This window comes from Malania oleifera, chromosome 13, assembly GCF_029873635.1.
Source record: "Malania oleifera isolate guangnan ecotype guangnan chromosome 13, ASM2987363v1, whole genome shotgun sequence".
Lineage (NCBI taxonomy): Eukaryota > Viridiplantae > Streptophyta > Magnoliopsida > Santalales > Ximeniaceae > Malania > Malania oleifera.
The window spans coordinates 11,198,331-11,214,335 of record NC_080429.1 but is presented as its reverse complement, the minus strand read 5'-3'; the positions used below and the strand labels follow the sequence as shown (position 1 = coordinate 11,214,335).

Below are 16,005 nucleotides of genomic sequence, written 5' to 3'. Positions count from 1 at the left end.
ATTTGGGTGTATTTAGATAAATTTTAATATGACTTTATATTACATTTTATCCAAATTCAATACAACTCTAAAACCAATACCTTTCCAAACATAGAGTAAGGTTTGAATTGAATTGAGGATTTTAATTTGACACAAGTAAAGAAAAAGAAAATAATTTATTATATTTTTTCTCTTATCAAACACTACATACCAAGAATGAAAATTTTATCAAAATTTTAAAATAAATCAAAAATAAAATTTAATGATGTGTAAACCAAAATTTTGTTCTTTGATTTATCATATATTTTTATACTTTCTTATTTATTTTGCTAACCAAACATGACAAAAGTGAATTATTTTATATTTTTATATTTTTATATTTTTTTTTTCAAATTCCAAGTGTAGCATAAAAGGGAAAAAATGGTTAAAATAAGGTAAAATTAATTTTAATTATATATTTTTTTCTAATAAATACTATGTACCAAGAATGAAAATTGTATCAAAATTAAAAGTTAATCAAAAATAAAATTTAATGATGTGTAAAACCAAAATTTTATTCTTTGATTTATCATATATTTTTATACGTTCTCATTTATTTTGCTGTGAATTCTTTTATATATACATATATATATATATATATATATTCTTTATTTTTCAAATTCCAAATGCACCGTAAAAGAAAAAAACTAAATAAAATGTTCCAATCTTTGTTATGTTGCATTAATGCATCTATTAGTTATCAGCCTTATTTTAAAACCATTTACAAGATTAAATAAGGCAAAAATTGGAGTTGCAAAAAAGCTACCAATTGTATCTTTCCACTATAATAATACTTTATTTAATGAGAAATAATACATTAATTCCTAGCAAGCTACAAATAAATTAATTATTTCATATAAATGTCTCCAAAAGAATATTTTAAATTAAAGCATACTTGAGTTAGTTGATAATAGTTGGTAATTAATAATAAAATAACATAGGAAGGTGTATCCTAGACGTCTGTTCTTCTTTTAAGCATGCTATGTTACATTATCATTACCTTTTTAATTTTTCCAAAAAATAAGAAGAGTGAAGATTATTAACAGAAGAGTTAGGAAAGACATGCATGAGAAATTGTTATAAATTGTGGACAATATTACTTCTGACATGTACTTGTCACGTCTCAGAGAAAGATCTGAAATGGTAAGCAATAATAATATTAAAGTTCGATGGAAACGCCACTAACTTGTTATTTACTTAAGTGCGGCTAGCTCACCTAATTATTGTTTGTTGCATTGTTCTTATTGTAATATGGATAGGATAAATAGAATGCACAACAGAATAAAAATGCAACAATTAACAAATGAAACACAACTAGAAAATGATAAACAACAAGAACAACAATAAGATTTACGTAGTTCGGTAAAATCTACATTCACGAAAGTAATGATACAAGAATTTTACTAAGGAAATCTCAAAATATACAATACAGTTCTCAAATGATCACTTTCTCTGTCAATACACGCTCAGAATGATATATATAACAATCTTTCGGAGGTTTCCCTCCAATTACCCAACCACCCCAACGCTCAAATTTAAAATTCAAAAAACTGCTCGCAGCCCAGAAAGACTCATTGACAAGAACAGGGGATTTGTCGATGATCCAGAGAATGTCACTCGTCGACAAGAACAGGGCATTTGTCGATGAGCCCATTTTCTGCTCTCGATGTCTTAGGATCTCTGAGTTTTTGTTGCTTTCAGGATCTACTCGTCGACGAGTCCCTGTTGTGTTGCCCTTTTATGTTTTTCTTCCTTCTTTGTATATGAAATCCAAAGTATAAGAGCCACACCATAAACAACAATATCTACCTTGGCGATTATACGCCCTTTAGTAGAATCCTGAAAAACATGTCCAACTGTTCCACCTTGAACTTGAAATGCTCGGTTGGGTTTGTCTCCCTTATATCAATTTGAGACATGGAGTAAGTCTAAGTAATGCTTGAACTTCTCAGAAGAAATTAATTTTTTTATAATATCTACTGCATTTTCAGACATGTGAACTTTCTCCAACACAAACTCACCTGAGGCAATCAATTTTCAAACCTTGTGGAACCTCACATAAATGTTCTTGGTTCTAGCATAGTATACCTGATTCTTCGCCAAGTAAATAACACTCTAACTATCACAATGCAGCACCACTCCATCTTCCTATAACCCCAACTCTCTAACTAAATCAGTAAGCCATAAGGCTTCCTTTGCAGTTTCAGTAATTGCCATATATTCCGCCTCAGTCGTGGATAACGCTACCAGAGACTGTACCATGGATTTCCAACATACTGGTCCTCCTATAAGGGTAAATACATATCCCATTATAGACATTATGTCATCTATATCTCTAGCATATTGAGCATCTACCAACCCCATAACTAGAGGACAACCCTGTTGCTTGCCGAACATGATGCCATATCCTTATGTACCCCGTAAGTATCTGAGTATTTATTTGATGGCTTCCTAATGTTGCCTTCTTGGATAAGAGAGAAACTAACTTACCATGCTCACAGAATGAGCCAAATCTGGCCTTGTACACACCATGGCATATATTAAACTCCCCACAACACTAGCATAGGGGACTTTTGACATGTCTCAGATTTCCTCATCCATACTTGGGTAATATATAGTAGACAACTTAAAATGATTCTCTAGACGTGTACTCACCGGTCTTGCATCAGTCATGCTAAACCTCTCCAACACCTTATGCACATAACTGCCCTAAGATAGCCATAATCTCCTTGCAGTTCTGTCACGGCGAATCTCCATCCCAAGTATTTTCTTGGTCGAGCAAAGATCCTTCACGTCAATTTTCTTATACAATAGGTCCTTTAACCGATTCACCTCAGTTAAATCTTTTTCAGCTATCAACATGTCATCAATGTACAATAACAAGAAAATAAGAGAACCATCCTTAAGCTTGTTCACATATACGCTGTAGTCATACTCACACCTTTTGTAGCCTATCTTGATCATGTAAGAATCAAACTGTTTATACCATTGCCTTGGAGACTATTTGAGCCCATAAAGAGATTTCTTTAACCTACAAACTAAATTTTCTTTTCTTGGTTCAATAAATCCCTTTTGCTATACCATGTAGATTTGTTCCTCCAAGTCACCATGAAGAAACACCATCTTCACATCCATTTGTTCCAAATGAAAATCATAATGAGCTACCAACCCTAACACAATTCTGATAGAAGTGTGTTGGACCACTAGAGAAAAGATCTCATTATAATCTATCCCCTTCTTCTATGAGTATCCTTTTGCCACTAACCGTGCCTTGAATTTCTTTCCTTCCTATTTTGAAATTATCTCTTTCTTCCTATATACCCATTTGCAACCTATCGGTCCCTTCCCATATGGAAGCTCCACCAAATCCCAAGTTTGGTTTTTATATAGTGATTCCATCTTCTTAATCATCGCACCCATCTGCCTATCTTTCTTCTGGCCGTGCACTGCCTCTTGAAATGTAATTGGATCGTTGCAACTAGTAAGGAAAGCATAAGATTAATCTCTTCAAATCCATACCTTGGTGGAGGTCTGATAGTGCGTCTGGATCTCCGTATAGGAATATCATCGACTTACTGGTTTCCCAAGCTAGAACTCCCTACAACCATAGGACCATGATCATTGTCATTGCCCTGAGCTTCCAACTCCACCTACAAAACATGTTCGTCACTACCCTAGCTTTCTGGCTCCTGTTTCTGTTCATCACACTCTTGAGTACGTTTCACTATAACTTTCTCATCAAAGACTACATCCCTACTAATCACCACCTTGTTTGTCACTGGATTCCATAACTTGTACCCCTGTACACCTTATGGATATCCCAAAAAGATGCAATGACGAGACTTTGGGTCAAGCTTAGACCTCTCCTCACTAGATACGTGAACATAGGCTGAACACCCGAATACCTTCAATCCAGAGTAGTCTATTTCATTTCCCGTCCAAACCTTTTTTACCACTCTACCCTTTAGTGATACCCTTGGTGATCGGTTTATCAGAAAACAAGCTATACACACGGCCTTAGCTCAGAAGTTCTTCGGTAGCTCTGCATTTAATCTGAGACATCGAGCCCTTTTAGAAAGAGTTTGGTTCATTCGTTCTGCCGCACCATTTTGCTGAGGTATTCGACATATTGTAAAGTGCCTTTTGATGCCCTGCTCCACCCAAAACTCCATAAACTGAGAATCAACGTACTTGGTCCTATTATCTAACCTTAAGTATTTGATTCTCTTCCCTGTTAGGTTTTCCACTTCAACCATCCAAATCTTAAACCTGGCAAACGTATATGATTTGTGACGCATGAAGTAAACCCAGACCTTCCGTGAGTAATCATCAATAAAACTCACATAATACACATGTTCGCCCTTTGAAGTAACTCTAACTGGACCCCAAACATCTGAATGCACATATTCAAGAATACCCTTTGTCTTGTGTATAGCTTATCTGAACTTTGCCCTGCTTTGTTTTCCAAGAACACAAATCCTACAAAATTCCAGTTGACATGATTTCAAGCCCTTAAAAAGTTTCCTTTTGTTGTGTAGTTCCTTCACGCCGTATTCCCACATATGCCCAAGGCGCATATGCCAGAAGACAGTCTCATCTGATTCAACATTTATAGCTACAACTCCACCTACAATGGTAGTTCCCTGCAATGTATAGATATTCCCATTAAGTTTTTGCCCTTGCATTACAGCTAGATTTCCTTTCCATACCGTCAAAACTCCACCTTTGGACTTGTAATTAAAGTCATTACAATCCAAAGTACTGAGTGATATCAAACTCTTCCTCAACTCTGGTATATGTTTTACATTACACAAAGTTCTCACACCACCATCAAACATTTTTATCTTTACATTTCCTACGCCAATGATCTTGCAAGAAGCATCATTACCCATAAGAACTGATCTAGAATTCACTAACCTATAAGTGCTGAACCACTCCTTGTTCGGAGTCTTGTGATAAGAATATGCTGAGTCAAGTATCCAAGAGTTTGTTAGATTATCCGACCCCATTGAAACTTATAGAACATCACCATCACTACACATTGAACCTCCTTCTTGAACAACATTCACAGATTTTGAAGTACCCTCATGTTTTTCAAAATTTCCCTTTTCCCAATTTGGACACTTCGATTTCACATGCCCCTTTTTACGGCATTTATAACACCAGATTTCTTTCTTCTTCTTGGATTGATTTTGGGATTTCTGACTTGATCCATGTTTGGATTTTCCTTTGCCTCACTCGTTATTACCTTTTACCATAAGTCCTTCTTCTTCATCACATATTTTCAACCTTTGATGAAAATTTAGCAAAGCACTTGTTACCTCTTCAAGATCAAGAGTTTCTTTTCCCCACGTAAGAGTGGTCACAAGATTTTCATAGGTATGAGTCAAGGGAAAAAAGTTTAACAACATCAAAGTTTTGTCATCCTCATCAAACTTAACATCAACTCTCATCAAATCACTAATAATTTGGTTGAAGGTATTAATATGTTGATCTAAATTTGATCCCTCAACCATCTTAAGCCAATACAAACGTTGCTTAAGAAAAAGTTTATTATTAAGAGATTTGGACATGTACCGGCTCTCTAACTTTCGCCATATAGCCGCTAAAGAATCCTTCTCCATCACCCGATAGAGTACTTTGTCGGCCAAACACAAGCGTATTGTAAAAGCAGCCTTTGCTTGCAATTCTCCCCATGTTGCCTTACTCATTCCATCTGGTTGAACACCAAGTAATGCCTTTCTCATTCCTTGTTGCACAAGAATATCCTTCACTCTCCTCTGCCATAAACCAAAGTTCCTGGTTCCATCAAATTTGACAATGTCAAATCTTGTAGAAGACAATCCCAATACCATAACAACAATCGCTCTGGTACCAATTTTTTTATTATGGATAGGATAAATAGAATGCACAGCGGAATAAAAATGCAACAAGAAAATAGAAAACAACCAAAAAATGATAAACAACAAGAACAACAAGATTTACGTGGTTTGATAAAGCCTACATCCACGGAAGCAATGACACAAGAATTTCACTAAGGAAATCTTAAAATACACAATACACTTCTAAAATGATCACTCTCTCAGTCAAGACACGCCTAGAATGACATATATAACAATCTCTCAGAGGTTTCCCTCCAATTACCTAACTACCCCAACGTTCAAATTCAAAAATCAAAAAACTACTCACAGCTCAGAAAGACTAGTTGACGAGATAAAGGGATTCATCGACGATCTAGAGAAGGACACTCATCGATGAGAATAGGGCATTCATCGTCGAACCCATTTTCTGCTCTCGATATCTCAGGATCTCTGAGTTTTTGTTGCTCTTGGGATCTACTCGTTGACGAGTCCCTGCTATGCCGCCCCTTTATATTTTTCTTTCTTCTTTGTATATAAAATCCAAAATATAAGAGCCACATCACAAACAACAGTTCTCTAAATTAATCATAGGCCAAGGAACCAACAGTTTAGGTCTGCATTTACCAAAGTTGAGATCGAGAATTTAGTTATGCAAGGGGAAGGTACTAGCACCCCTTACACACCTGTTCTACAAATGATACTTAATTAATAAGGAATTATCCCTAAACTGAATCTAATGACCTTTAATTAACTCCTTAAAAATAAATAAATTTTAAAATTTTAAAACAAAATATAAAATAAGGTACGGTTTAGGAATATCTAATAAGACCTCCAAAAGAGAGGGTTTTATTAGATAAACCCCTTCAGAACTAATATACGTGAGATTTGAAATACTTCTTTATCATTCGTTTAATCATTGTGACGCACACACACACACACACACACACACACACACACACACACACACACAAATATATATATATATATATATATAAAGATAATAATAATAAAATTTCATCAAATTTCTTAGCTGTCAAACACAACCCGACCCTTGGTTGTCACATAAAACCCGGCCCTCGGCTGTCAAGTAAAACCTAGCCTGTAGCCGTCAAATTAAAATCCAGTATTTTACATCATCAGTTCCAATATTTTTCAGAAATAGTCCTAGTTTTTCACAACCATATACAAATTCGGTTATACAATAAACCATACCGATTATTCACCTGTCACACAATTTTTGTATTTTAACGTAGTCATTTAAACAACCAAGAAACATAGTATATGAAGTTCGTGCGATAAAACTAAGCTTTCCACCGTTTATTTTATTCAAAATACCGTATCACATATCCTATGTTAGTAAAGTTTATTTTGAATGGTTGGTTTTCAAAATAACCTTTGAAATCATATATATAAAACAGTTTAATCGGTTCAAATTTAATAAAAACCCTACTTAACTTAATCCCATTACTTTTTTTTTTTTCTAGAAATTACGCCTAAATGGTTCAGAAACAGCGAAACCCTAGCTTTTCCAACCGGTAGAAATACGAGTACCAACTAGCCTTGAGGAGGGAGAGACAACTGGGAGCAAGAGAGAACTCGAAAGAGCTTTTTGTGAAGAAAATCCAAAACCCTAGCAGAGCAAAAGAGAGAGAACTTGGATTTTCTAAAAAAAATAATGAGCTCACATCTATTTATAGGTGAGCAGCATAGGACAAAACCGTCGATGATTTTCTTGGGCTCCAGAAATCCGTCGACGGTTTCCAAACCGCCCTTCTCTTTTTTTTCTTTTCTTTTATTTTCCTTTATTTCTCCCTACTTTATTTATTTTCTTTTATTTTTCAAGTTCAGATTTCTACAAAAGCCATGTTGTAGCATACTCAGGAGGAAGAAGAAGAGGAATAGGTGCCAAAAACTAGAGCAGAGATGGGCATTTGGTGTAGGTGGAGTTAGTGTATAAACCCAAAAAAGAGATATAAAAGATTAGTGGAATGATTCCAAATATATATATATATATATATATATATATATATATATATATATTAATTAATTAGTCGGATTAAAAAAAAGAAAAAAAATAATAATTAATTTTTTTTATTTTTATTAATAAAATATATTATTAATATTAATTAAATATATTATTATTATTATTATTATATTAATATATATATATATGTTAAATCACCTGAAGCTTCTGAAGCTTCAGGTGACTTCTTAAATTGTAATTCACGCTCCCCCCTTCCAATCTTCTTCTTCTTCTTCTTCTTCTTCTTCTTCTTCTTTTCTTTTAACTTGCAGCTCTGCAAGTTTTTTCTCTCTCCTCACGCTCTCTCTTCCTCTCTCCTTGATTTCGTGACGAATTTTCGGCCGATCGAAAATCCGAAGATACCACTCCATTCGTCGCTGCCATCATTTTTACCAGAGTGGCATAAGCGTATTCCTTGTGATAAGCCATTTTCCCAATTTTCTTTAATTTCTTGTAAAATATAAGCCCAATTGATGAACGGACACTACCACAAGAATCTAGGGATGATTCTTTACAAGTCCAGCGGGACGGAATTCTCGTGGGGGTGTTGGGCCAAAACCCCAAATTTGGGGTGCAGGGGTTATTAAGGGACTTATTTTTAATCAATTAGTATTAATTTAGAAATGCTAAAATATTGAACATCTGGGGCTGAAGTAGGATTTTTAAAATTTAGGGTTCGGGTGAGCGCTGCAGGTGTAATTTTGGGACCCATAGGAAAAATTCAGAAAATTAAGTAGGGGTGTTAAATAATAGTTTAAATATTAATTTGAAGTATATGGAGCATAGGGAAGGTTAGATGAGTATTATTTTGGGAGAAATATATTAATTAATTTGGGGAAAATGTAAATTGCAGGAGTTAAATTTTGGGCGCCAAGGGCGTGAGATTTTAGGATTCTAGCGAAACTCTCAGTAAGTCAGGTAAGGGGAATAAATTATAGCAGTGTTTTTAGAATTACTATTTTAATTAATATGTGAAAATGAGCATATGATATTTTGTCTGAAAATTATTATGATATAAATATCAAATGAATTGTGTGGCATTTGAGTAATTGTAAATTGTGTTATTTTGGAATGTGAAATTAATATTTTATGAATAATAGATGAAAACTGTGTGGCATACGAGGTATGTTGAAAAATGTGAAATATAATGATGTGTATTTTCTGAGAAAATAGTGAATGAGAATGTTTGATGTGATATTTATACGTGAGTAGAAAATATTTGCATGAAAAATGAGTTTCTACAAATTACTGACATGAGTATTTTGAGAAATGTGGAAATACGTGAAATATGTTATATATTATTATGAGATAATGAAAGTGCACAGAAAATGATGAGAATATTTATAATGAACTGAATTGAGATATAATGAAATATGATTGATGATATGCCAATAGCGCACAATAATTGCAGGTGGGTGATATTTTTTTCCTACTGATGTCGTTGGGGAGGTATGCTCAATATGGAAATTGTGTCGTGAAGTTCCTACTGATGCCGTTGGGGAGGTATGCTCAGTATGGAGATTATGTGTGTATGTGAAGTCCCTACTGATGCCGTTGGGGAGGTATGCTCAGTATGGAGACTGTGTGTGTGTGTGTGTGAGAGATTCCTACTGATGCCGTTGGGGAGGTATGCTCAGTAAGGAAATTATGAATATGTTGAAAATGGGAATTATGTGATCTAATGTATTATGTAAAGTACATAAATATGAACTTATGTATACATAGATATGTAATGAGCTAAAATGAGAAATGATTGTGAGAAATGAAAGAGTGTGTGTTTTATAAAATAAATAATTGAGGCGAAGTGAAACTCTCCGCCTGAGGGCTTACTGAGTAAGGTGAGTGCCCTGATAGGTATCAGATGTGGCCATACGTGGTTGCATAACGTGTTAGGGCATAGGGAAGCTACTTATATGGGCGGGTAATCTTCCCTATTCTCAGGAACTTCGCGGTAAATATGTGTTGAAAATTATTGAATTTGAGAAATGATTTTAAAACTTATAAAAGCTTGTGTTGTATATCTATATGATTATGAGAATGTGTATATTAGTGTATTTTCTTAGATGAAACGATGATTTGAAAAGTAAGGTGTATTATAATTGAACTCATATGACCACACACTGTAAATAATTTATTCATTCTTACTGATATGTGTCTCACCCAAATTATCTAAATTTTTCAAAGGACAGAGATAGGCCAGGTGGTAGAGCTCCGTGATCATAGGGAGCTGGGACCCTGATATCTAGGGTGAGTTTGGACTAGGGAGGTGTGATTCCCTAGGGTTGTATTATTTTTGGATATGAGATAATATTGTGTATTTATGTACGTTGATACTCTGTGTATTGTATTCTGACTGATATATATATATACTGTCTTCCGCTATTAGGGTGTATAATAAAATAACTTTTTACCCGTACCCAATGCGGGTCGGGTCGTATGAATGAAAGTAAGATTGTTGACGTGGCCGATTTGTGGATGACGTGTAATTATTTATTTATTATGAAAAAAAAAATTTATGCGAAAATCGGGGCGTCACAGTTAGAGACTCAAAGCATTGATGACAGTGTTTAGAATGCAGGGAGTTCTAGGTTGGGAAACTAGTAGGATTACAGTATCACTATACACAGACCCAGACACACTATCAGGCCATTGCCAAAGTATGAATTTGATGATCTGGTATCTTATGTTCTCATTATCAGTTGCTAGGATCTAGCTACTTTTCAATAGGCGATGTACAATCAGGAGAAAAGTAGATAGATGAGTGTCATGGTGGGGGAAATGGAGTCATTGCATATATAAGAACCAGACGTGGGATTTGGTGGAGCTTCTAGAAGGGAAGAGAGCGATAAGTTGCAAGTGGGTGTATAAAAAGAAAGAAGTGGTATCAGAAAAAGAAGGGGAGAAGTTCAAGGCTCGATTAGTAGCAAAGGGATACTCGTAAACTAAAGGAGTTGATTATGATGAAATATTTTCTCCTGTGGTCGGACACACTTCCATCAGGGTAGTGTTCGGATTAGTGGCATATTAAGATATATATTTGGAGCAAATGGATGTAAAGACAACATTTCTCCATGGTGATTTGGAGTAGCTACATTACATGACATAGCTAGAAGGGTTTAGTCAACCCATACATGAGCATTTGGTTTTGTAAACTGAAGAAGTCACTTTACGAACTGAAGCAGTCTCCGAGGCAGTGGTACAAAAGTTTTGACTCCTACATGATTTGGATAGGCTACAGGAGGTGTGAATATGATTGTTGTGTGTATGTGAAGAGTCTTGAGGATGGTTCTCTTATTTTTTTGGTGCTTTATGTTGATGACATGCCGATTGCTGCGAAAGATATGACTGAGGTAAATCAGTTGAAGACTCTATTGGCTAAAGAGTTTGACCTAAAATATTAGGGTGAAACTAAGAAGATTCTTAGTATGGAGATTCATAGGGACAAAATTGCAAGGAGATTGTGGTTATCTCAGGGCAGCTATATGGAGATGTTGGAGAGGTTTAGCATAGATAATGCAAAACTAGTAAGTACACCATTAGCGAATCATTTTAAATTATTTACTTCTTAGTGCCCAAGGATGGATGATTGCATTCGTGATATGTTAAAGGTCCCCTATACTAGTGCAGTGGAGTGTTTAATATATGTTATGGTATGTACAAGGCAAGACCTGACACAAGTTGTCAGCGTGGTAAGTAAGCTTCTTTCAAATTCGGGTAGACAACATTGGGATGTCGTCAAGTGGATTTTTAAATACTTGCGGGGTACTTCTCACTATGGCATCATGTTTAGCAGGCATGAGAGTGATTCGTTAGTTGTGGGACATGTGGATGCAAATTATGCAGGGGATCTGGATGCAGGAGGTCTACAACAGGGTATGTATTCACCCTTGTGGGAGGGCCTATTTGTTGGAGGTCCATGGTACAATCTCTAGTTGTATTATCAAAAACTGTGTTGGAGTATATGACAGTCGTCGAACCTACTAAGGAAGCGTTGTGGCTTAAAGGTTTAGTCAAGGAGCTGGGTGTACAGTAAGGTGGAGTTTAGCTATATTGTGACAGTCAGAGTGTCATCTATTTGGTGAAGAACTAATTGTCTCATATAGGAACCAAACATATAGATGTGAGGTTCCATAGGATCCGAGAGATGGTTTCTTTAGGTGAACTTGTGCTTGAGAAAGTTCACACTTCTGAGAATGCAGCAGAAGTATTGACGAAGCCTGTTATCATGGATAAGTTTAAGCATTGTTTGGATTTGCTTAATGTCTTCATTTGCTAGACGGGAGGCAGTCTCAACCTATTGTCTCAAGTGGAGCAGCGGGTTATGTTTTGGTTTTCACCTAAGGGATATATATATTCGCCAAGGTCGAAATTGTTATGTGGATCATATGTTGAGTGAAAAACATGAACAAAGAGAAAACATGATGGAAAATAGAGATGCTAGTTTGCAAGACCAAATAGCCGATGGTTTTGTCAAGTTCAAAAGAAACAGTCAACTGTTATGCTGTGTTACATCGACTGTTTGGTCTCGGCTTCAAACTGTTGATGGTATGTTTGAAAGCGTCGATAGTTTTGCTCGATTAGTTAACGCTGGTTTTCAAATTTTGAATTGAGAAGTTTTATAGGTTGGGTTTTTCCCGGCGGGGGGGGGGGGGGGAATTTCCGGGAGGGTTATATGTACATGTTGTATGTTGTAATCCATGTCTTTTGATAGAAGATAGTGAAAAATCACAACCCTTTTGCTCCCGTGGATATAGGCATTGCCGAACCATATAATTTTTCATGCCATTGTTTTATTACTTTCATATAATCTGCATGATTGTGTATTCTGTATATTTCGCTGTTGTTTGTTGTGTTGTATGATCGTTTGTTTCTGCTGCGTGTTCATTTGCACAATAATTGGGTTTGAAAATTCAGTTATATAGTGGATGATATTACTATTTTTTACACACTCGTTTTATGAATTATACCTGATATCTATAATTACTTTGAAGTTTGATCAATCATATCTCATAGTTTTGCGTACTTTATTTGATTACTAACTTTTAAATATTGAACAATTCTATAATTGTGAGGTCTATTACGACCTTAAGATGCTTAGAAAGATGAGTGGTTCAATAAAGAGGATGTGGGCTATAAGGGTTTGGAAGGTGGTCATTGACTACAGGGGAGGCCCAAAATTGCTCAGTAATAGGAGTGGGTCCCCATTGCTCCTACCTTTAGAACATTGGAATGCTATATGTACAAACATTCAACAGTTCCTTGTTAAAGTGGGACAAGGTGCTTAACAAACAAAGAAGAAAGAAGGAATGTTTGAAATTTAGTTGTTTCTAACTGTTTTGTATGTAAAGATAACAATGTTTATAAAACATATCGATGTATAGATAATGGATCTAAATAATATATATACAAACGGCATTTTTTTTTTTTTTTTAATTCTTAATCTTTTGTAAGCCACAATGTTTGGCAAGAAACATGTTGGTTAAAATGAAAAAAAAAAAAAAAAAGGTGAAAAAATTGTCTTATAAATTTGAACTCTGGCTTTGGCTCCTCTTTCTATATATATATAAATTAACTACTTTGTCTTAAATAAAAAAAAAGTAATTTATGTGACACAAGTTAGATGAATACATAAGGTGGTAATATAAGTCTTTGGTAATAATCTCTTGGGAGAAATAAATTTTGTTCAATAGCACAAAGAAAATATTTCACGGGATGACTTAGAATCATTCCTTTGGAATGAGATGCTTATTCGTGGAATACTTTCTATTTATAAGAAAGTGAATATTTTCATTATGTCAAATTCTAGTTCTCAAATAAAAATATGGAAATGAAATATTATGAGTATCACATTTTTGAAAAACTTCAAAGTTGAAAATGTCACGAATTAAATGTCCAATCTATACCATTAAATGTCCTTCTTACACAACTTTAAGCTTAAAAATGTTTAAACTAGTAACTATTATTCCTTGAAAAAGGGCCCGTAATTGCAAAACTCCGCTACATTTATATAATCCTCCTTGCATTTTCCTGAATTTTGAAGTCATGTGTGTGTGCACACATCTAGTTTAATTCTTTTGAAACAAGCAATATCGATTAGGCGAAGGCATTAGAAATTAGAATTTAGAAGCGTGCACAAATGCACACCACCATCTCAACTCTGAATAATATTATGAGCACCATCGATAGATGATGTTCAAAGTACATCATATGCATGCGTAATAGATAACATTAGCGCCGAAACATGCACTAATCCAACTAATGACTCCTTAGTACATGCACCTAGCTCATAGAAGACAACTTAAGACACACACAAACACACACTGCACTTGCATGATGGACGCACATGCATTCACGCAAACAGATACTAATAAGGAAGCCACTTGTGTTGATGAAATTCGTCTACCCTCGAGCATATATAGGATGGATCAAGCTAGAGAGGTGGAAGTGTTGGGGCAATGGCATCGTTTGCAGCAAGCTCTACTCCCTCAGGTGCTGCAGCATTTAGAAAACCAGAACTTCGAATCTCCACCATCTGTCGACGGGCGCCAGCACCTTGTGCCTCACATAGTTTAGGAAGAAATACGCCTGTTAAAATGCACAACAACAATAATAAGTTACCACTAATCTTCAATATCTCCGCACAAGTTGTAATGGAGATGGATTGAAGATTAAAAAATTGAAATTTAGAAAGAAAATAAAACTACGCTTAAGAAGAAAAGTAATCCTATGTTTGAGAGAAGTCGTATAATTTAATAGTTGAAAGATCCAAGCTTCCTGGCCGAATTTTTTTTGGTTTGGGTACCTTCGCTGGCAGCAAGATTGAAGTAGAGATCAACGATGTTGGGGCAGGAGTGGTAGCAGTCGGAGGAGCAAAGCTTCTTGGTGAAACGAGAATCAAGGAGGTTGTCGGAGGAGATGCCGAGGGACTTCCTTTCGACGCCGCACGCGGTGATGCATTCGTCCGTCTCCACCAAATCCTTGACCTCGTCGGCTTCAATGTCCGACGTGCGGCACACGAACTTCTCCTCGCCGGCGCGCTTCACCTTCCTCTCCAGCACGCACCGCTGCCCCGTCGCCGACACCGCGAACGCGCACTTCTCCTGCCCCAGATTCTCACACGCTACTTCCCCTGCATTGCCTTCATTAATTGCAATCACCATTAACACTTCACAAATTATTATTTAATAATAATGATTTCAAAGCATTGATACATAGATAATTTGAAAATTTTACTGTCTTTAGATATATAAAAATAAATTAACTAATTTTTATCTTTTCTAAATGATAAAAAATCCAAATATTGCAAAACATGTAAATTAATATAAGTAAATTGGATGATCAAGTTCAATGTGTGTGTTTGTGTGTGTCTATATGTAAAAATAACCTCATAATATGAATGCATATAATCAAATAATATTATTACCGAGAGTGCCTTGCACGAATAGAGCAAGTGCGAGAGCAAAAATGGAGAAGGTCTTCGCCTTCAAGCTGAAATGAGAAGTCATGGTGGCTATATTAGAACTCAGGTAGATATGTATCAAATAAGAGTTGTGTGTGAAGGATGGTGGAGGACTCGTGCCTATTTATATGTGCTTGAATGTTGTCATTAAATAGTAAAATTTTAAATTAATCTAAAGTTTTGTATGCCTATATCTCGAGTGATGCTCATTGATCGGTGATATGTGATTTTTTAAAATAAAATAATATTAAAAAGATAAAATAAAATAAAATAATAATAATGACATTGGAGAAGGGGCTAAATCCGCAATTATGATGACAAATATACTTCGATGAGGTACAAATGATAAAAGATAACTTGCTTAACTAATTAAATTTAATTGTAATATGACATTTCAATTAAAAAAATATTTAAAAAATAAAAAAAGATAGGAAGTTGTGTCCCAGACGGCTATTTTTCTTTTAAGAAAGTTATTTTACATTATAATTAATTGATATAACTATGTCACTTATTAAATTTTGTGAGCTACATATGTTGCACCAAATGAATTATTAGTTATTTGCATGCTCAAGTGAAAAAAAAAAAAGGGTTCCAAACCAAAATATGTGTCTAGCTAATTAGTGGCTATATATGCTATGAAAAAA

The 16,005-nt window shown here is 35.1% G+C and overlaps 1 protein-coding gene across 1 annotated transcript; it reads right to left on the bottom strand.

Annotated features, from left to right (window-relative positions):
- Positions 1-14,332: 14,332 nt before the first annotated feature.
- On the bottom strand, positions 14,333-15,407 carry LOC131145687 (uncharacterized). The gene is made up of 3 exons (XM_058094886.1): positions 15,326-15,407; positions 14,705-15,031; positions 14,333-14,487 (listed from the first exon to the last, which is right to left on the bottom strand). Exons 1-3 carry the CDS (start codon positions 15,405-15,407, stop codon positions 14,333-14,335), a joined length of 564 nt encoding a protein of 187 aa, XP_057950869.1.
- Between the last annotated feature and the right edge of the window lie 598 nt (positions 15,408-16,005).